The sequence below is a fragment of the Podarcis bocagei genome, assembly GCF_964188305.1.
Source record: "Podarcis bocagei genome assembly, chromosome: 14".
Classification (NCBI taxonomy): Eukaryota; Metazoa; Chordata; class Lepidosauria; order Squamata; family Lacertidae; genus Podarcis; species Podarcis bocagei.
Window position 1 is genome coordinate 2369687 of NC_138139.1, and position 22457 is coordinate 2392143.

At 46.4% G+C, this 22457-nt stretch overlaps 1 protein-coding gene across 4 annotated transcripts; it reads left to right on the plus strand.

Annotated features, from left to right (window-relative positions):
• Nucleotides 1-890: 890 nt before the first annotated feature.
• On the plus strand, nt 891-20915 carry LARP6 (La ribonucleoprotein 6, translational regulator). 4 transcript variants are annotated; one of them, XM_081170631.1, is made up of 4 exons: nt 15238-15498; nt 15884-15931; nt 17743-17938; nt 19348-20915. In XM_081170631.1, exons 1-4 carry the CDS (start codon nt 15464-15466, stop codon nt 20437-20439), a joined length of 1371 nt encoding a protein of 456 aa, XP_081026757.1. In that variant the 5' UTR covers nt 15238-15463; the 3' UTR covers nt 20440-20915. The 4 variants fall into 4 exon arrangements, with proteins under 4 accessions (XP_081026756.1, XP_081026758.1, XP_081026757.1 ...); XM_081170630.1 differs by lacking the exons at nt 15238-15498; nt 15884-15931 and adding an exon at nt 891-1135; XM_081170632.1 differs by lacking the exons at nt 15238-15498; nt 15884-15931 and adding an exon at nt 2620-2809.
• Nucleotides 20916-22457: the final 1542 nt, after the last annotated feature.

The following is a 22457-nucleotide window of genomic DNA, read 5'->3' on the forward strand; positions in this document are numbered from 1 at the left end:
CGCCGGGTTGTGGCGGGGATTAAACCCGAGGAGCGGGGAGAGCCCTGGGCTCCAGGCCAGGGGGACGACCTGGCGCGGCTGCCTCGGACGCGGCTGGAGGAGGCGGGCGGGCGGGCAGCGGCGGCTGGAGGGCGGCTCCTCCGAGGAGGCGGAGGGGGACGCGGCGCCTCCCGGCTCAGCTGGCGCGGCAGGCGGAGGCTCCGGGCGCGGCATGGCGGAGGCGGGCGGGCGGCGGGCCGGGGGCGCCGGCCCCGTGGAGATCCGCGTCGCCGCGGCGCCCGATGCCCGGCTCGACGACGAGGAGGACGAGGACGCGCGCCTGAGCCTCGAGCCCGCGGGCAGCGGCAGCTGCAGCGAAGACGAGGCCGGGCGGGGCGGCGGCGGCGGCGGCGGCGGGAGGTCCAGGTAGGGACGGGGCGCCCGGCGGGGGAGCCCCGCTTGCCCGGGCCTGCCTTCCTCCATCTCCCGCTTCGGGGCTGGCTTGGCCTGCGTGGACTCCGCATTCAGCAGGGCTGGAAGTGAGCTGCGCGTCCCGGGGCTGACAGGGTCCCCGGGCAGGCGCCTGGCGGCGACCTCGCTCCCAAGCGGGCTGCTACTTTGCAACTGCAGAGCGAGGGGCATGTGGCGCAGGCGGGAGTCCGCTCCGGAACCTGCTCCCGGCCTTTCCCCTCCAGCCCCGGGTTGGCTGGGCTAGAGCAACGCAGTTCTGCTCTTCTGCTTGACTCGCGGTATTTGGGGGATGATCCAAACGGCGCTATTAGTCCGCAATAGTGAACAATAGTGAATCCACCAGCGAAGTCTCCCGCTCCTGCTGGGGAGGTAGGACTCGACGTCTAGGATTTCTGCATTTGGGGAATGGAGAGGTGTCAGCCCTTGTGATGGGCTTTTGCAAAGGAAAAAGCCCGATGGCAAGGGGAAAGTCGCAAACTCTCCTCTACAGAAAGTGGGAGAGGAGGCAAAGAAAGAAAGAAGTTTTTCTCCCACGAGCTTCCATAGGAAGTTCAGCGGTTTCCATCTATGATGGAGGGGAGCTCGCCCCGGAGAGCAGGCGGGTGAATCGGTGGAGCCGCTGGCTAAGCCCCCAGACCTGTGTTAGCTACAAGGAGGCAGTTGGGATCCAGCTCAGAGTGACCAGGCAATGTGCGCAGTCCCCCTTTTAGGCACGCGTGGCCGGGTGTCTGTGATGATTGCATTGGCTATAATGCACTTCACCTCATATTCCATCCACACAGTAACTAGCACTAATTCAATGCACAAAGAAGACATTTCTATTTTTGGTATCTTTGGACCAAAGGAGATGCGATGCTGAGTGGTATCAGGATTCTTTTAAAAAGAAATGGTGGCAGGTGTGTGTGTGTGTGTGTGTGTGTGTGTGTGTGTGTGGTACTCCATTAGGTCCACAGAATATCAAGAGAGGAGGCTTAAGTCTTTCCTCCCCTTCCATGAACCCCCCCACCCCCAACTCGAAGTGTCAAAATCTGCTCACTATCCATGGCCATAGCAGACTGTCTTATTAAACCAAGTCAGACCATCCTTCAGTCCCCCGAGCTCCTTCCTTAGGGGCTTCAGCCTGAGACCTCCTGCGCGGAGAGCATGGGCTCTGCGCTGAACGATGCCCTTCTCCGACAAACTCCGCCATGATTGCTAAAGATGCATTTGGTGTCACATCCAGTTTGGCTCTGCCAAGATGTGAAGAGAATGAGGTCCATAAAAAAAACCCAAAACCCAGTCCTCCTTATTGGGCATGGGGCGCCCTTTCCGTGAAAACATTTCTACCCCAATTCCTCCCTGTCCTGTCCCCTCACATTTGCCCCTCTCCAATTGCGCAGTCTGGGAACTCCCAGCATTCCCTTCCCTCTGCTGTGCAGAAAACAACTGTTTAGCCAACACTGGAACTGTTCACATTGGCAAAACTGCTGCCACCTGCCTTCCACCGCCAAGGAAGGAACAGAATCTCAGCCCTTAGTTCAGAACCCGTTCTGTCAGCGATGGGGAATCCGTGACTCCCCCTCCCAGTGACATCCCACCCAGCCTGGCCAATTGTCAGGGGTGGTGGGCAGAGGGTCGCCCCCACAGTTCCGTTGACTCTGCATGCAGTTGGGGAAGCGGTGCGCACGTAGCTTTTGCCACAATCCTTATCCATCCTGGTGCTCTGCTTTGATGTGTTTCCTTCCCAAAGCAGCTTTGATTCGAATTGAGGGAAAGAACGACGTCGCGTTTTAAGCAGGCCATGTGTGCACAGCCTCAGAGTGTTGCAGCATCTGGAAGAGAGAATAACATCCTCCTCCCCGCGCGCCCCCCCGTCGGGCCCGCCTTCCCTTGCCCCCCCCCCCTTGCATGATGTTTTGCTATTGCTCCATATTCTCTCCTGCTATAGATGCTGTTAAAACACCCCCTTCCACAAACAACGCAGAGGCTCCCCTGCCAAGGGGCACGCGGGCTAGCTTCTCCCCCGGCAGGGAGCGGGCGGGTGCCCCGCATCCTCAAGGGGATCCTAGCGCAGCAGCTGACGCAGGCGCCGCGTGACGCGACCCAAGAGGCTCCCAAATCCTGCAGGAAGCTGGGCGCAACTGGAGCCGGATGTTGCACCAAGCGGCGCTCGCCCTGTCCTCCTCCTCCTCCGCTCCAGCCCATGCGATGCTGCAAAGTCGCCTTTGGCCGGGAGCCCGGGAGACGAGGTTCCCCCCACCCCGCCCCCAGGGGAGAGGAAGGGATCTCCTGCTGACCTGGCACTGGCGGGGGGGGGGGCTGCGCCAGCTGAGCGCCTGTAATCTGATGCCCCCGAGGAGGAGAGGATGAGCAGAAGGAGGTGACCTCCGTTACTTTTCCATCCCTCGAAATCCGCCTGGCTCTGCTCCCTGGTGCGCTGGGAGGGTGTCAGCAGCCACCTTCGGATGGCGAGGAGAGTTGAAATCCAGCAACATCTGGAGGGCTGCACCTTCGCCAGCCTTATTACCGCTGTTGTCCTCCAAGGGGGGGGGGCTTTGGAGGTCCTTTAGTCCTACCAGCTGCTCAATGCAGGATCCACAGTTACAGCCTCCATGACAGATGGACCCCCGGCCTCTGCTTAAATACCTCCAGTGTACTATCTAGTTAGATATTCTAAGATAACATAAGTAGAATTATTTGTAAGTACCAAATTGGCCTAGGAGTTAAATATGTTAAATTGTATAACATTATGGATAGAGAACACTATGAAGAGAGAGAAAGATGTTAATTGAATAAGTTAATTTTATTCGAAATTAGATATTGGAAAACTGCTACAATGAGTTATATGGAAACTCAGCTAGGGGGACTCGAGGAAATCATCCAATAATGATAATTAAATTGGGATGTTAACAGTTAGGATATATGTTTGTTCATTTGTCTTTTTTATATTGCAATGTTTTTCTTTTATGTTTGTTATAAATTTGGAAAATTAATTTAAAGAATGGGGGGGGGGAATTAAATACCTCTAGTGAAGGGAGTTTGCCCCACTGTCAAACATCACCACTAAGATGCTCTGCCTCATGTTGAGCCCAGATTTGGTTCCCTGCCTTTCCCATACATGGAACATATCTGTATTGTCTACATAACAACCATTCAGATGTTTGAAGTCAGCTTATCCTCTGTACCCTTAATGTTCTCTTCTCCAGGTTAGATATACCCAGCTCTTGCAACCATTCCTTGTAAGGCTTCTGGACCAGGAACCCCGTGGCCCATCTAGTCTAGCCCAGCATCCTGCTTACCATGGTGCCAAACCAAATGAATGCCTCTAGGAAGCCCATAATTGGGCCCCAGAGTGAACCCCTCTGTTACTTCCTAGCACTTTATCTTCCCTTGCTAGATGTGCAGGTTCCACTCCTTCCTGAATTTGCCTGATTCACTTTTGAAGCTATCTAAGCTAATAGCCAGCACCACCGCTTGGAACAGTGAACACAGAAACCTTTTCCTAAGAGAAAGTAGCTTCCTTGATGAAATGTTATGGAAGAAATATAGTAAGATGAATGAATCAAGAAAGGAAAGTCATAGATTTAGGGAAATTGTGTCATAACAAGGTGATCTAAAGTACATAACAAACAGCAGACACAACGACTTCTAATTCTATTGCAAATTCAGTTCAGGGTCATTAATCTTGAGAAGTGAATTTATGATTCTCCTGTGCAAGAGAGGGATGGGCAGTGGTGCCAGGGCAGGACTTGGGGGCAGATGCACAGTGCCCCACCTGTCCAAATGAGCAGGAGGACTCCCAAGGGCAGTAGGACCAGCTTATCACATTTTGAAGTGGGGGGGGGGAGGGAGGGAGAGAAACTGAAACCATTAAATCCAAAGTCTAAAATCACCTAACTGCACCACTGGGGACACCAAGACCTGTCACCTTCCACACCCTTTAACTGGAGATTGCACCGGACTACAATTTACAAATCCACTTCAAACCATGGGTTCTTTAACTATAACTCATATCAATGTGGCTATGACTTTCATTTCAGGGAGTGTATGAGTCTCTGCTTGCTATCTCCAAATGACACTTGGAGAATGGGGGTGTTTGGCTGTGCTGGATGTATGGGTGTGTGTTGCAGTCTTATGCAGGCACGCACGCACGCACGCATATGAACGAGTGACCTGCTGGGCACCTGTTTCCATCAAGACTCTGGAGCAGTGGGCAGGTGGTTGTTTTCATGGTGGAGGAAAAAAGATTAGGGTGGCTGCATCACTCAGAGATTAGTGAAATAGGGCAGGACGGCCTGTTAGGAAGCTGCTGTTAATTAGTGTGATTGGCTTGTTGAAGTCTCCCTCTGGACTGTGACGCACTACTGGCTGCTTGCAAGGAGTCACCTAGAAATAAATGGATCTGGAAGATCCTAGGCATAATCTTGGATTGCCGCTGTCTTAATGAGCTGGCGCTGGGCATCCCCCATAGCACTGGCGTAGAATAGTAGCTCTGCAGCATTCTGTGCCTGTCTCTCCCTTCTTCCCCTACTACTGGTTTCACTTGACTTTTGAATAGGTTTCAATCATGCATACATTTGGAGGGTGTGTAGCATTGCAGGGGAAGGGACAGGGAGAGATCTAAATGAACTCTGGATAATGTTTACCCAGTAACCAGGACTCTGGGGTCCGAAGCAGAATAGTTTTTGCTCAGTAAGTAGGAGGCACATCCAGAAGTCCCACCTGGGCTTGCTAACATGGCCCAGCATAGAACTAACTGATAGCCGTAACCCAAATCAAAATGGTGTGTGTGACCTGAAAAACTTTCTGGTAGGCTACAGAATTGTTGCGAGGGGGTGCCAGAAGAAAGGGTCTCTCTCATTCTTGTCCCACCAGCATCCAAATCATGTTTGGTTAGAAAATAAAGAGGAGCCTCCACACAGTGGCTCTCCCACCCAAGAGAGTCCCTCCTTTTCCATAGTTCAAACCATGTTCAAGGTGGCTTTCAACATGAAAAATATATGTAATTACAACATAAGAAAAGTAGTCATAAGGAATAAATAAAACATCAACAAAACACACAAACAAATCCAACAATTTACACATACAAAAAAATTATATCAATAAAAAACCCTAAACACTACCCCTGCCCAATGCAGACACCAGCAGAAGAATTTCCCTTTTTTACGGTGGCCTTTTGCGACACTATGCTGACTTGCAGACAGCTCTCTGCATTTGTAAGAAATAGCTGCTGTCCCCCTGTGACACCATTCCCTTGCTGGGTGGAAGTCCTTGATGCACTTGGACTGCAAGGGGCTTACTTCTGAGTAGACATGGCAGAGGGTTGACCTGAAGCAGTACCATCTCCTTGTTGGAAAGTATGACTCAGAACAAAGAGATTTTCAGGGGTACTAAGGAGATTATGGCCCTTCTTAGACTCTCTGTACACACATACCCTGTATATCCTTCCTCGTTTCTGGCAATTGCAAAAATAGCATGCTAACAGGGTGAGATTGGATGCCCCATCAACCTCACCACCCCAGGACCACCTTAGTGCCTGCAGGAAACTACATGCAACATTTTCTATCCTGAATTCTGCTTAATTCAGTAAATAAGCTATACTGGTGTATGTTGCATTTGTGTAGAAACTAGGCTTGGGTACCATCGTGGTAACTTTGTGAACCTGGACGCTAATGGGATTTCATTAACTTATTTTATTTTTGGCATTTCTTACCCACCCTTCACCCTAAGGTCCCAGAGTGGGTCATGTTAGCTAAATTACAACCACAAATTAGTGAATAATCAGCAAACTATAAAACAACAACATCTATATATCATCTATATAATCTATGTAATCTATATCTATATGATCTATATCTATATCTAAGGTAAAGGGCCCCTGGATGGTTAAGACCAGTCAAGGGCGACTATGGGGTTGTAGCTCTCATCTCGCTTTCAGGCCAAGGGAGCCAGTGTTTGTCCACAGAAAGCTTTCCAGATTGTGTGGCCAGCAGGACTAAACCGCTTCTGGCTCAACAGAACACTGTGCCAAGTGCCAGAGTGCACGGAAATGCCATTTACCTTTCCGCCCCAGCGGTACCTATTTATCTACTTGCACTGGTGTGCTTTCAAACTGCTAGGTTGGCAGGAGCTGGGATAGAGCAAAGGGAGCTCACTCCGTCACAGGGATTCGAACTACCAACCTTCCAATCGGCAAGCCCAAGAGGCTCAGTGGTTTAGACCACAGCGCCACCCATGTCACTATCTATATCTATTTCTAGAAGAAAAGGTGCCAGAACTCACAATGAATGTGAGTTCCTGCTGAAAAAAAGCCATACACACATAAAAAATTCCACTGTTGAAAGGAACGACAACTAGAGAACATTTTTCCTGCTCTTTTACCCTGATCCCTTAAGACCCTCCTGTGTCTCTTTCCACTCTTGGAAGGAAAAAGGAAATGCTTGCGACTTTTACATGTGCTTTGGAGAAGGACATGACACCAGTGTTTCCAGCCCAGTTGAGCAGGGAAGTGTTATACACGTGTGGTCTGCACTTCCCTCTCTTGAAAAGTAAAATAACAGCTGTTTCTAACCTCCTTTACCAAGTCAAGATGTTGCTTTCCCTTCCGGCTGCCACCTTTGTAGAGCTGTCATTTGCAAAATGCAGCTGTTAATTCCCAAATTATATTTTGGCTGTTTTAGAAATGAGTACGCAACTACTGATATAAAGTTGAAGTGTTTGTGTGTGTGTTTCTCTCTCATTGGCTGGGGCAAACAAAATTGTCTCAAACCCTTTAAACAAAAGTTGAGAAGGAATCCTAGTGACTCAATGGCAGAGCACCAGACAGCTTCTGGTTCAATCTCAAGAAGCTCCGCAACTTGAAAGGGCCAGGCAGCTGGCGATGAGAGAGGGCTGTTTCTTCCTCACCCCCAGGAAAGTCAGCTGTCAATCAGAGTGGAAAATCCCAGGCTAGAAAAACAGTCTACACTGGCAAGAGGCAACTTCCTAGTGCATAGCGCACAAGTGTCCCGTTTTAGGTGGGACATCCCAGATGGACAGGAGCCACCCAATCCTGGATGTCCCATTATGACTCCTGTGTTCTGGCCACACCAGCGTGTGGGACCCAAAGACAGGCGTTTTTTTTGTCCTGCCCTGTGGTGTGAGTCAGTTGGCTCACACCAGAGTGAGGAGGGCAGGAGGGTAGCAGCTTCTCCCTTGGGTGCCAGTTGACGCAACTTTGGTCAAGGCCTTGGAGGAGGAAGAGGAGGCCACAGAGGAGGAGGTTGCGGGGGAAGGTGGAGGGAAGGAAGGGTGGCCTTGGGGTGGCAGTGGCAGCGAAGGAGCAAGTGGGCAAAGGAGCCGGCAGCGAGATGGTGGAGGGGGGTGCCCCGATTTGCCCTCCTGAAATGTGGGGGCGGGTATGCTAATGGCAGCTCTTTAAGAAACAAGGCAGTGAAGAGTCCATGGCATTAAAGGTTTCCATTCTTTTGAAGTCCAGGCGTAACAGCTCACTCAGCTGGTTTCTGCACTGGATTGGGCAGGTTATACATATATGAAAAATAAAAAGAATAGTTGTATCCAGTATAAAATTATAAGTGCACAAGGTAAAACAAGACATGAAAAAATAACAATTGTTAAGATACACCTGTGTAAAAAAGAGAAAAGAATAAAAAGAATTTTTAAAAAGACAAAAGAGGAAAAAAAGAAGAAAACATAAACATTACAAGATCGTTATTTCACTTATCCTAAACCTAACCTAATACAGTGTATAAAAATGATTTCTAAATATCATTAAATTTGTCCATGGCAAGTCTATGTTTGTATGCAACTTGTTCATGTGTTGCAAGTTTATACTGTACATATTTTTTTCCCCATTCATTGAAGGGAACCTCATTTTTTTCTTCCAGTTCATCAATACCTGTATTTTTGCCATAGTAAGGGTGCAGAGAGTCCATTCATATTGTCCCTTTGTTAGGTTCCATGTATTTGGTATATAATTCAAAATGATATTTTCTTCTGCAAATCTAAGAGTTTTCCATAAAGTCACATTAATCCTTTCTATTACCCTCTGCCAATGTAGGACATTGTAAGAACATATATTTTAAAGAAGCATTGTCCTTGTTACATCTTCAGCAGCTCAATGTCTTAGATAACCCTTTCATGAACAAATGTAATGGAATCCAGTAAATTCTAAATATTATTTATTTGTTGTATGAGTCTTAGTTTAAGGTCTAGAGACACCCCTGTTAGAGAATACAGTTTCCCATTGCTTGGTCGAGATTGAGACTTCAAGTTCTTTCTTACACTTCCTCCCTTAATATCTGTATTTCAAACTGGTTTGCTGCTAAAAAAAAAACATTTGTATAAGGTGATAGTGGGGTGTATTTGTTACATAAGAGTTAATGTTAAGCTACTGGTCCATAAGTGGTAGTTAGCCAATGCTTTATCTGAACATATTGCCATTGAGCATTTAAGGGTACAGTGGTACCTCGCAAGACGAATGCCTCGCAAGATGAAAGAGTTTTCCGTTTTTTGAGTCGTTCCGCAAGACGAATTTCCCTATGGGCTTGCTTCACAAGACGAAACGTCTTGCGAGTTCTTGCGAATTTGTTTCCTTTTTCTTAAAGCCACTAAGCCGTTAATAGCCGCTAAGCCGTTAATAGCCGCTAATGGCTGCTAAGCCGCTAATAGCCGTGCTTCGCAAGACGAAAAAACCGCAAGACGAAGAGACTCGCGGAATGGATTAATTTCGTCTTGCGAGGCACCACTGTAATTCATATTACCCTTAACATAACTCTTAACATAGAGTATACATAAAATTCATCCTTCTCGTCTATCAATTGGCCTAACATTAATATGGCCGAATTTATTCAGCTCTTCCATATCCCCATTTATTTCCCTATTTTTAGAGTCTGCTCTCCCCACATAGTCATTTTAGTGTGGGAGAAAAGGTCAAATTATTTTTTTTGGACATGTGTTGCCATATTTTTCAAATTGATGAAAATGTTTCAATAGCATCTCAGGTATTATTAATGTGTTCCCCATCTTTCTAGAGGGTATACATAGCAGTATTCCAAGATAACCTAGTTTGGACAGTTATTATCAGTTATGGGTCTCCAGAATTGTGTATTTTACAGTAAGTATGCATGGTGATATAATAACTTCTTATTTTATAAATTTATTTCTATACCAAAGTATCATACGATATTTCAACCCACTCGTGGATTATCACCTTGTTGTGGTGAGTGGGCTTGCGTGTTCCTATGACTCCTGTGAGTGAAGCCGTTGGGAATCTCATACTCCCAGCAGGGTCACCTAAGGCGGTAAGGTCAAAGGGAAGGAGCTAGACAAAGAATGATCCAAGAAGTCCTCAACGGCAGAACAGGCAGGTGATAACAAGCAGTGTGTTAAAACGGATGTGAAGGTGGATGAAGGCTGCAGCAGATAGGAATCTACCAGTTTGTTGTGACTACTTCACGCCATCGGAACAGAGCCCTACTGCGAAGACTGCGCATTGGTCAGCATGCACTGATCTACACACATAAAACAAATTCACGCACAGGTGTCTTCCAAAAACCCAACCCAAACCCCAAAAGTCCCATGGCAATCGGCAAATGGTAACAGGGGCAGGATTGTGAAATCTGGAAGCCCCTAGTCATGAACCGGCACATGGGTGGTGGATACAGATTCTGTCATTCTGACTCAAGGAACGAGGCAGTTGAGCAGCTCGGCAGCTGTATCCATGACTGAGCAGCCCTTTTTAGGATCCACTCTGCTCACCCTGAAAAGGGGGAGGGGCTAGAAAAGGTGCCCTAAACATAGTCTGCTTCCCTTTTTCCCTGATTGGATTACAGCACCCAGTGGAGTCACCACCTAACGGTCGTAAAAGACAATTGAACTTTGTAACATGGAATATACAGACTTCGTAACATGTCAGATAACACAGACAGTGAGCATCCTGAACGCAGAGCTGCCATCATTGCAAGACAGATGTGACGTTTTAACATTGATATTGGAGCGCTTCAAGAGACTCAAAGAGCAGGCGAGGAACAACTGAAGGAAGAAAAAGGAGGCTACACTTTCTTCTGGAAAGGTCTATCTAACATCAAATAGCTCCGCTATCAAAAACGATATCTTGTGAAGCTTCTGTCAGAAGTCCCTACCAGCATTAATGAGCAACTCTCAACCCTTCGAATAAAGCTCACCAAAAACCAACAGGCTACTATTATAAGCGCTTATGCACCAACACTGGATGCCAATGAAGACATTAAAGAAAATTTTTACTCTCAGCTGGATACCGTCCTATCAGAGACGCCTAAGGAAGATAAAATTATCCTCCTGGGTGATTTTAATGCAAGAGTTGGGCGAGATTTTGATCTGTGGCCTGGGACTGTTGGAAAAGAGGAGTTGGCAGCAGCAACCAGAATGGAATTTTACTTTTGATGGTATGTGCAGCGTACAACCTTGTTATTACCAACACACTCTTTTGACAGAAAAATAAATTTAAAACTTCATGGAGGCATCCTCGGTCAAACCATTGGCACCTCTTAGACTATGCTATTGTCTGTGCTAAAGATTGCCATGATGTGCTCCTTACCAGAGCTATGACAAGCACCGACAACTGTTGGACTGATCACTGACTAATACGCTCCACGATGGCTATCAAGATTATACCTCAATGCAGGCTTCAAGGAAGGAAACCAAGGCACAAAATGAACACTCAAGCCCTTCAAGATCCCATTAAATGGGACTGCTTCCAAACGACTCTTAAGGACCATCTGCTTTCAGAATTCCCTGATAACATCTAGGAACACTGGACCAAGCTAAAAACATCCATTATTGCAGCCAGTGAACAAATGAGTGGATACCAAACCAAGAAACACCAGGACTGGTTTGATGAGAATGACAGTGAGATTGAACGCATGATTGACAAGAAAAGGAAGACCTTTCAGATCTGGCAAAGAGGTAGAAACTGCGCCACTAAGAAAAAAACCTATGCCAACGCTAAGGCTGAGGTTCAAAGAAGAACAAGAGAACTAAAGAACACCTGGTGGGCAAAAAAAGCTCAAGAGATCCAGCACTTAGCCGACACTCATGATGCACAGAGTTTCTTTAAAGCCACAAAGACCATCTATGGGCCAATAAATCATGACATATGCCCCCTACGCTCAGCAGACGGTACCACACTTCTAAAAGATAAAATAGCTATTTCACTGCGCTGGAAAGAGCATTACCAACATCTTAACCGCAACTCCCCTGTAGCTGCTGAGGTCCTCTCACAAATTCCACAAAACCCAGTTAGAGATCAGCTTGCAGTATCTCCAAATCTGGGAGAGCTGTGTATAGCTATTAACCAAATGAAAAACAACAAAGCCAGTGGACCTGATGGGATACCTGCCGAAATCTTCAAAGTGGGTGGAATTGAATTTACACAACTTCACAAGTTCATCAAAAAAAATCTGAGAAAGAGAAGAAATCCCAGCCGACTTTAGAGATGCCATAATTATCAATCTCTTTTAAAAAGGTGACAGAACTGATTGCGGAAACTATCAAGGCATCTCTCTATTAGCTGCGGCCGGCAAAATTCTTGCAAGGATCTTAGCAAACCGTCTCGTAACAATATCCGAGGTGACCCTTCCTGAATCCCAAAATGGTTTTTGACCTTCTAGGGGACAGTGGACATGATTTTCACTGCTCGACAGCTTCAAGAAAAATGCAGAGAGCAAAACCAACCCCTGTATATGGCGTTTATTGACCTGACCAAGGCTTTCGACACCGTAAATTGTAATGCCCTGTGGACTGTCCTTCTGAAAATTGGCTGCCCAGATAAATTAGTAAACATCATCCGGCCCCCCCATGATAATATGCCAGCAACAAACGCAGATAACAATGGCTCTCAAAATGAACCATTCACAGTGGGATCAGGAGTTACACAGGGTTGTGTTATTGCCCCAACTCTATTCATTATTTTCATTGCCATGATCCTACACCAATAGTCAGCATGGATTTCTGAAAAATAAGTCATGTCAGACTAACCTGATCTCGTTTTTTGACAGAATTACAAGCCTGGTAGATGAAGGGAACGCAGTGGATGTAGCCTACCTTGATTTCAGCAAGGCATTTGACAAGGTGCCCCATGATATTCTTGTAAAGAAGCTGGTAAAATGCGGTCTTGACTATGCTACCACTCAGTGGATTTGTAACTGGCTGACTGACCGAACCCAAAGGGTGCTCATCAATGGTTCCTCTTCATCCTGGAGAAGAGTGACTAGTGGGGTGCCACAGGGTTCTGTCTTGGGCCCGGTCTTATTCAACATCTTTATCAACGACTTGGATGATGGACTCAAGGGCATCCTGATCAAATTTGCAGATGACACCAAACTGGGAGGGGTGGCTAACACCCCAGAGGACAGGATCACACTTCAAAACGACCTTGACAGATTAGAGAACTGGGCCAAAACAAACAAGATGAACTTTAACAGGGAGAAATGTAAAGTATTGCACTTGGGCAAAAAAAATGAGAGGCACAAATACAAGATGGGGGACACCTGGCTTGAGAGCAGTACATGTGAAAAGGATCTAGGAGTCTTGGTTGACCACAAACTTGACATGAGCCAACAGTGTGACGCAGCAGCTAAAAAAGCCAATGCAATTCTGGGCTGCATCAATAGGAGTATAGCATCTAGATCAAGGGAAGTAATAGTGCCACTGTATTCTGCTCTGGTCAGACTTCACCTGGAGTACTGTGTCCAGTTCTGGGCACCACAATTCAAGAAGGACACTGACAAACTGGAACGTGTCCAGAGGAGGGCAACCAAAATGGTCAAAGGCCTGGAAACGATGCCTTATGAGGTACGGCTAAGGGAGCTGGGCATGTTTAGCCTGGAGAAGAGGAGGTTAAGGGGTGATATGATAACCATGTTCAAATATATAAAAGGATGTCACATAGAGGAGGGAGAAAGGTTGTTTTCTGCTGCTCCAGAGAAGTGGACACGGAGCAATGGATCCAAACTACAAGAAAGAAGATTCCACCTAAACATTAGGAAGAACTTCTTGACAGTAAGAGCTGTTCGACAGTGGAATTTGCTGCCAAGGAGTGTGGTGGAGTCTCCTACTTTGGAGGTCTTTAAGCAGAGGCTTGACAACCATATGTCAGGAGTGCTCTGATGGTGTTTCCTGCTTGGCAGGGGGTTGGACTCAATGGCCCTTGTGGTCTCTTCCAACTCTATGATTCTATGATTCTTTGTCGAAGGGAAACTCCCCACCAGAATAGAAATCATATATTGAACAGATGGAAAGCTCTTCAATCTGAGCAGGCTGAAAGCAAAGAGTAAGGTTACCGTATCTTCCATCATAGAGCTTCAGTATGCTGATGACAACGTAGTGTATGCACGCTCAGAGGATGACCTCCAAACCATCCTAAATATCTTTCAGAAGCTTACGAAAAGCTTGACCTATCACTCAACATACCAAAAACCAAAGTGCTAGACCAACAAGTACAAAATAACCCCTCTGCAGTGCCACAAATCCAACTCAATGGTGTAACGCTGGAAAACGTCAATCACTTCTACCTAGGCCATTATCTTTCCACAAGGGTCAACATTGATGCCGAAATCCAGCATCGCCTGAGCTCTGCGAGTGCGGCTTTCTCCCAATTGAAGTGCAGCGTGTTTGAGGACTGGAACATTCACAGGGAAACCAAAATGCTTGTTTACAAAGCTATTATACTACCAACCTTACTGTATGCTTGTGAAACATGGACCACTTATCAAGGCCATCTCCAACTCCTTGAAAGATTCCATCAACGATGTTTCCAAAAAAAATTACACATCACTTGGAAAGACAGGCAAACTAATATCAGTGAACTGGAAGAAGCAAAGATCACCAGTGTTGAAGCAATGATTCTTCAACATCAACTTCATTGGACTGGTCATGTTGTACGGATGCCTGATGATCGTCTTCCAAAGCAACTACTCTATTCCGAATTTAAAAATGGAAAGCATAATGCTGGTGGTCAACGAAAGAGGTTTAAAGACTGTCTCAGAGCAAATCTAAAAAAGTGTAGTATAAACACTGACAACTGGGAAACACTGGCCTGCGAGCGCTCCAATTGGAGAACAGCCTTTACCAAAGGCTTTGAAGACGCTCAAAGAGGTCTTTGCACGCTCAAACGTGCAAAGAGGAAGGCACGCTTGGCAAATCCACACCATGATCAAGTCCCATCCGGAAACCAATGTCCCCACTGTGGTAGGAAGTGTGGATCCAGAATTGGCCTCCATAGTCACTTATGGACTCATTGTTAAAACCATGTTTATGGAAGACAATCTTACTCGGCTACAAGGGATCACCAAAGAAGAATGATATTTCAAGGAAGTGTACATTATACTATAAAAGATATTTTTTTAAAAAAAACCAATAATAAAAACATAAGGAGAACCTGCTGGATGGAGCCAGTGGCCTGTCTAGTCCAGCAACCTGGCCAGCCAGATACCTGAAACTTGCAAGCTGGACTCAGATACCAACTTGAATAAAATATTGGGGCGGGGGGCCCACCTGCATAATTGATTACAATTTGTGGTACATGCACACCATTTGAATGGCATTGTCCATCAACTTTGGGGGGCCCTGACCCCCTCAAATATTTTATTGGGGGGAAGCAAAGGCCCCTAGGAGGTGGCTCCTATGTCTGGACCAAGCACAACAGCCTTCTCCCCTCCTGTGGTTTCCAGCAGCTAGTATTCACAAGCATTCCCTTGACCAACTGATCAAAAACTGAAGACCCTGTCAGTACAAAAAATAAAAATAAAAAATAGAATAAAATCCTTCAAGAAACACCTGAAAATCAAAAGCGAGGATTCCTGTGCTGAATCTCAGTTGGAAGGGACCAGTGCCACCAAATGTCCAGCTTCTAGTTGAAGCCAGCTGGGCCTCTGTAACATGGGGGACAACCTCCAGAAGATCTCCATCGTAGAGCTGGGATACAAGAGCTCAGGCAACCCAAGCCCCTCTGTATTCTGCTTCTGCCCAGTGCGGCAGATGGAGCCTCCCTTTTGAAATGTCAGGAATGCATCTGCTATTGAATCCATGTGTGTATGTGAGCAGTGGAGCGGGTGGAGCAGGAGAACCCCCAATGCCTCCACAGAGCCTAGCAATCTGCATTTGAAATATCCAGTGGGGGGTGGTAAGGGAAGAGGAGGGGTGCAAAATGATGGAGACAACGAAATCCAAAAAAGAAATGATCAAGGAGCCAGAAAAACAACCACGTTAGATTGTGACTCATCTGCCTGTGAGTCATCAGACAATCCAAACACAGACACACGTCAAGGCTAATCCTATGTTCTTTGCCTCTCCAAAGCTGCTGAGGCACAAGAGTATATTGCACTCTTCAGTGTGATATATTCGAAAAACACAATCTATGTTTTTAAATGGGGGGGGGGAGAGCAGTATTCAGCATCTTTCCTCTCTTTTTTTCCAGACCAAGTGACACTTGTAAGACAACAGCACTTGATGAATCATATCTCTGGTGGGCCATCTCTTTATCAAGACCTGGCATAATTCCATCACTTAACAAAGTGGTTTTTACTGCCCTTGAGGACTAGAGAGAGGTGACTAAAACATGTGGTTTTTGTTCGCAGAAGATGTAGTGATGGACAAGGCTGTCAGTGGGTGCTGTTAATATTAGGAAGGGGCTTTCTCTGAACTGTTTCTGACGCCTGCTTAAAAACTTTTATAGCCTACCCAGACATGTAATTCATATATGTGTGTGTGTGTGTGTGTGTGTGTGTGTGTGTGTGTGTGTGTGTGTTTAAAGGGTTGACTTTGAGCACCCTCTCTCTGTCTCTCTCCCTCTCTCTATATATATGGGGGGAGACACCCACATGTCTCCTGTTTTAAAAGCACACTTCCATGTATCTGGGGATTTTATCAGTATTTTCTTTGGAATATTTCATATTGTTTTATGTAAAGCACTTAGAGACTTTTGTTGATTAAAAGGTATATAAATAGCCACAAAAATAGCCACGATGGCCGTATGCCCCCGCCAGTCTTGGGCCTGCTTAGGGGCACAAGAGGTGAGAGGGCTGGTCCTCTTAAATCCTGCTTGTGAGCTCTCCAAAGGGAGAGGCTTGTTCACTGTGAGAACAGATGGGCCTGGGTCTAATCCAGTCCTAGGGCTCTTATTGGGCTCTTATATAGGATTGGTAATTGGTACATTACATGGTTCTACATAAGTTGCAGGATTTAGTGTTTCTTGGCTTTGGATTTCTGCAAAGTAAAAATGTGTTTTTCTGGGCCTGACATCAGTAAGTCAAGCAAGCTTGTCAACCCTGTGAAGTGCACAGATTTTATTATTATTACCACTACGTCATCATTCCCAGGGCTGGCAATCATGTCCAGTTCTCCCTCTAATACATGGATTTCACATTCTTTCTTTCTGCTCTGTCACATTGGGACACGTGAATGAAAATGGACAACCTCATAAGACTTTGGTTACCATCTAGAATTGCTACTGTTCATTCATGTTCTACATACCGTACTTGATTCTTACAGACTTTATTCTTGGCAACCCATTGCATTTCATTGATTTTGTTTTCCTTTGGGCCTGATTTATGGTGCCTTGTTTTCTTCTTTTAATTTTAAAATATGGTTGCAGTGCCACTCAAACGGGTGTAGAATAGCAAAGTGCTATTGAAGCTTTTCAGTGCTAGCATTGCCTTTGAATTAGAAGCTTCCACTTGTGGCTTTTAAAAGTACAAAGGTTTAGAAGTACTAAATCAGTCACTTCTAGTTCCCTGCAGGAGAGTCATAATGGCTGCTCTCCTACCACTTTTATTTTTTATTTTTTTATTGTGAAATAGTTATTTTGGAGTAGCAAAAAGACAGTATATCACAGTAAAGATAAAGAAAAACAAAACCAGTAATTAATCTGGATCAGGAACTGACAGGCAAAGGAGCAATTAAGCAGTAACAGCACTGTCACACTAAACAGGAAGCAACAGCAAATAGAAGCTACAAATGGGAGACTAATAATTAACATTTCTCAGAACATTGCTTGAACAAGGCTTAATTCTGAGGAACCATCATAGTAGGACCATTGTTGCATAGCTGCATATTAAGTGTCACATGAAACCATCATTTTAGTTTCCTATTCAGGTGATTCCATTAAAAGAAATGCTTCTGTAGGTCAGAAGGACTCTCTTCTGAAAGGAGCCTTGCAAGAATGATTCCACCTTGCAGCAATATTTCCCTTGGAAGAAGCAGAAATGCAGGTGTAAAATTGTAATAAGACATCCAGGTGTGTTGAGCAATATCGTCTTCTTTTCTCTCTCTTCCTAGTGGTGGTGAGAATGATGGGGATGACTTTGGCCACAACTGGAAACCTCCGGAGCAGGAGCTGATCGTGAAGCTGGTGGCCCAGATTGAGTATTACTTCTCAGATGAAAACCTTGAAAAAGATGCCTTTCTCCTGAAGCATGTTCGGAGGAACAAGATGGGATACGTCAGTGTCAAGCTCCTGACATCTTTCAAAAAGGTGAGTTTTGTTGCATGGTGGCTGCAAAGTGTTGCTTCAACCAGAGGGGCCAGCAGAGTCCGTTCAGGCTATGCTCCTATATGCATATGGTTTTCCCTTCCTGTCCCTTTCCACTTGTGTGTCAGCCCAGAACTTGGATACCAGAGGGCATTTCCACGATAAGAAAGCTTTGCTGTCTTTCAATTACCGTATTTTTCGCTCTATAACACGCATCCGACCATAACACACACACGTAGTTTTTAGAGGAGGAAAACAAGAAAAAAAATATTCTAAACGAAACAGTGGATGTATGATTTTTGTGGTTCATGCTGTGGCCACAGACATGTGATCTGACAGTGAGTTTGGAGTAGCCCAATGCAAAAATCCTGAGGATCCATGTGGATCCATGCTTTGTAACCACGTTTTTGCACCACTGCGGCCCCAGGCAACAGTGGGTGCGTGATTTCTTTGGTGCAAGATGTAGCCATGGACATGCTATGTGATCTGATGGTGAATTTGGGGTGACCCAGTGCAAAAATCCTGAGGTTCCATGTGGATCCGTGCTTTGTAACCACGTTTTAAGTGGGGAGGGAAGGAAAAGCACTCAAGGGACAAGGAGCATGCGTGGGGTGTGTGGAGAAGGATGCTTCTAATAATGCAGAAGAGGGGTATAAGGGGAGAAGGCTCCTCTCCTCTCCCGCTTTGCTCCTTTAAAGAAGCAGGCTCTCTGTCCCTCTCTCCTCCCCACTGAGCAGCTCTTCTCCTGCTTTGCTGTTTCAAAGCGAGCCACGGAGGAGGGAAGGAAGGGGAACCATGGATCCTCTGCTCACGACTGCAGCAGACCCCCCCCCCCGCCACCCGTAGGCATTCCCTCCATAACACGCACAGACATTTCCCCTTACTTTCTAGGAGGAAAAAAGTGAGTGTTATGGTGCAAAAAATACGGTACATGGGCCATGCAGGCAGCTTAAAGCTGCAGGAGGCAGTCATAGAATCATAGAGTTGGATTCCTGCAATGCAGGAATGCAGTCCTGGCTGTCTTGCAGGATATGCAGCTGGCCCGGCACAGAGCCACTGAGTGTCCTGCTGCTCCCTCCAGCAGCCTGAAGTAGGTTGTGTGCGCCTGTGTCCCTTGGTCTTCCAGGCTAATGGCAAATTATGCAAGTGAACTTATGGCTATGTCATACTATTCTGGTGTTTTATTTGTTTGTTTGTTTGTTTGTTTGTTTGTTTGTTCAAATTTCTATAGTACCCTTGACCTGAGGATCACAGGGCTGTTTACAATATAAAACCACAAAAGACATAACATAGAAAGAAACGAAAACAATACCCTCAACAGTTTAAAGGACCATAGATAGTTCAAGTAGCCAAAGGCCTGGGAGAAGAGGAATGTTTTTGCCTTTTATCAATGAGCTACCTTTCCCTTACAGGTAAAACACTTGACCCGTGACTGGAGAACCACATCTTATGCCCTGAAATATTCTGATGTTTTGGAGCTGAATGAAGACAACAGGAAGGTCCGTCGTAACACTCCTGTCCCTGTCTTCCCTAGCGAGAATCTCCCAAGCAAGATGCTGCTTGTCTATGACATCTGCTTGGTTTCTGATCTCCATCCTCCAGATGGAGGACAAGAGAATGGATGTGTTCAAGAGAAGATAATGGAGCATCTCCTCAAAGCATTTGTCAGGTTTGGCGTCATCTCATCGGTTCGCATCCTCAAGCCTGGTCGGGATCTTCCACCAGATATCAAGAGATTCAGCAGCCGATACAGCCAAGTGGGAACCAAAGAATGTGCGATCATCGAGTTTGAAGAGGTAGATGCTGCTATCAAAGCTCACGAGTCTATGTGCATCAGGGACAATGAAACTGCCATGAAGGTTATCCTCATTGGAATGAAGCCTCCAAAAAAGAAGGTCCTCAAAGACAAGAACCGTGAAGAAGACTCCAGCAAGGCTCTCAGCAAAACGCGTTCAGTGAACAAGAGGGTTGAAGAACTTCAGTTCATTGGTGATGAATCTTCAGCCAACAGCTCCTCCGAGCCTGAGAGCAACCCAGCATCACCCATGTCTGGGCGCAGAAGCAACTCTTCCAACAAATTGAGTCTTTCTGCCTACCAGAACAATCATCTTAGCCCAAACGTGTCTCCAAGATCCAGCCCTTGGAGCAGCCCTTCTGCACTGCGTAAAGTGTCCAGGATGTCCCCACTTGCTGGAGAAGGAAGGCTTAGCCTGAGCACCAGCCCTGAGACATCAAGGAGATGCATGGATTATTCATCGGACAGTAGTGTTACTCCTTCCAGCAGCCCGTGGGTGCAGAGGAGGCGGCAAGCTCAGACTCTGACACAAGAGAAAAGTCCTGTAGGCAGCCCAGTGCAGAGTCCCAAAATACCGACTGCAGTTGGGTTACCCGTTGGCGTTCTGCGTCTGCCCAGGGGCCCTGATGGTACGAAGGGATTCTATAACTGCCACGAAAGGAACAGGCCCACAAAGAACGAAGAAGCTTCGTGTGGTGCATTAAACTGATGGACTATTCCAGTGTTGTCCTCCTCTAGGACTTCCATCATTGTAGTATTTTCCTTTTTTTAAAAAAAAAAAAGCTTTTCTATCTGTGTAGCTTTGTATGTTTATATTCGCACTTAAATCTATATGTTGTCTTCATTTTATTTTATTTTGGCTGAAATCTCAGCTGTGCTGCATTTTACTTCTCTTTTTTATACCAGGAATAACCAAACATTTTAGGGGGGAAACCTTTTTATTTTGCAAAGTGCAAATATATTTTAGTGTGTGCAATGGTCAGAGTTGTACCCATTATTTTAACAGTATGTCGAAGCCTCTCTTGTATGTAATCTTTGAAAGGAACTCTGGAGTTTCTGATATATTGCTAGCGTTGATGGTCAAAAAGACAATTCTGAGTGTTTTTTTAGACAAAAAGTGTATTGGTATGAATAAAAAGCCACAAACATTAAAAAATGTTTATCTCCTGGCTCATCAGGCTTCAAGCAGGTGTGGATTGGAGTGTGGAATGTATAAAACTGTTTTCAGCCATGGGTTTGCTTTGTCTTCCCCTGCCCCGCAGGACCCTTGAGGGCTGCAGAGAATACTGGGTTCAGCAAAACTAATATGAAGTGCATTTTGGGGCCCTGCTATGATGGAAAATATTTACACAAATTCTGAGGGAATCTGTAAACACTTGAACCAAAATTTGCTACATTCATCTAGGTTGGAGGTGGGGGAAGTTATTGGATCACTGTGGCACATTCTAGGGTAGGCCATTAGTTTGTGTGGGGTCACCTGGTTATTGGGACCTAGACATCGCCCACCTGCATAAGCTGAGAATGCCCCTGAGTGGGCATGGCTGTGTATTTCAGAGAGAAACCAGCAACAGTGGGGTTGTTTTTATTCAGGTAAGCTGTTCATGATCCTTGATAAGATTTTGTTCTGAGGGATCTAAAGGTTACTGGGAAATACAGTTGGGGAAAGTGATGTGGCAGACTGCAGGACGTGAGAAGCTTATGTGTCAGACTTTGGGGAATTAGATCCCTTCCCCGGTGGCAGTGAATGAGAAGATCAAACAAAAGGAGCGTTCTTATCAGAGTTTCTTTAATAGTCACAGCAAGAGACACAGCAATGCATATCTCCCTAAAAAATGGTGTTGCTCCCAGTGAAGGTTCATCCCCCCCCATCTCCATTAATCTATGCCACTCCTACGTCGGGTAATCTGAGCTTGTTGCTGTTACGCTTTTTGTTCTATCACTCTCAAAGCCCGTCTAGTCTTAGGCGAAGGGGGTCAGGAATGCTGTCCAAGGACACTGAATCTGCCAGCTCTCTCTCTCCTGGTGGTTCCTCTTCTAGCTGCTCCTCACCCACTATTTCCCAGCTTCCCCCCTCTAGACTATGCCCTTCTGCAAACCGCTGTTCTGCATCAATACTGTCCTCCTGCCCTTGGGAAGGTTCAGGAGAAGGGGTTGGGGCTCCCACCATTCCTCCTCAGTCCACTCCCTGACACCATGGAGGAAAAACAACTACCCTGCCCCACTACGGAATGGATGGCAGGGCCAGCCAAGGAAGTTTTGCTGCTAGAGGCAAAGCAGAAAATGCTGCCCCCGCTGCTCTTATGTGTGCACCTGCCACCCCCAACGCCTCTACTGCCATGAACCCACTGCTAATGGTTTTTTTTCCAGCCGGAACACACTGGATTCAGAACTCAGTTCTGGCACCTCTCTGGTGGGTGCCATTGCCATTCTAAGAGAACAAGGGAGGGTGTTCATGGTGAATTCCGGCACCTCATTTTCTAGAAAAATAGTGCTGCCCACTGCCATCAGCGCACAGCAGAGAAGCCAGCAAGCAGAGGAGGCTCTCCACAAGGCTGGATCTGCCAGCCGCCTGCAGCAACGGCCTCACCTCACCTCATGAGCAGGCGACCTTTGAGATGCCTTCCCATTCTGATTCTAGAGCAAGGGAGGGAGCCCTTTTCAGCCCAGGACCACCTTCCCTCATGGGAAGCCTTCTGGGGGCCACATGCCAGGAGCAGCAGGGCCAGA

What these genes read in the sequence shown, in the direction of transcription:
- LARP6 (XM_081170630.1), top strand. Translation starts at nt 906, where the DNA reads ATGGCAAGGGGAAAGTCGCAAACTCTCCTCTACAGAAAGTGGGAGAGG. An exon ending in ATCCAGCTCAGAGTGACCAG is followed by an intron (nt 1,136 to 17,742) that starts GCAATGTGCGCA and finishes CTCTCTTCCTAG; the next exon opens with TGGTGGTGAGAATGATGGGG. An exon ending in TCCTGACATCTTTCAAAAAG is followed by an intron (nt 17,939 to 19,347) that starts GTGAGTTTTGTT and finishes TTTCCCTTACAG; the next exon opens with GTAAAACACTTGACCCGTGA.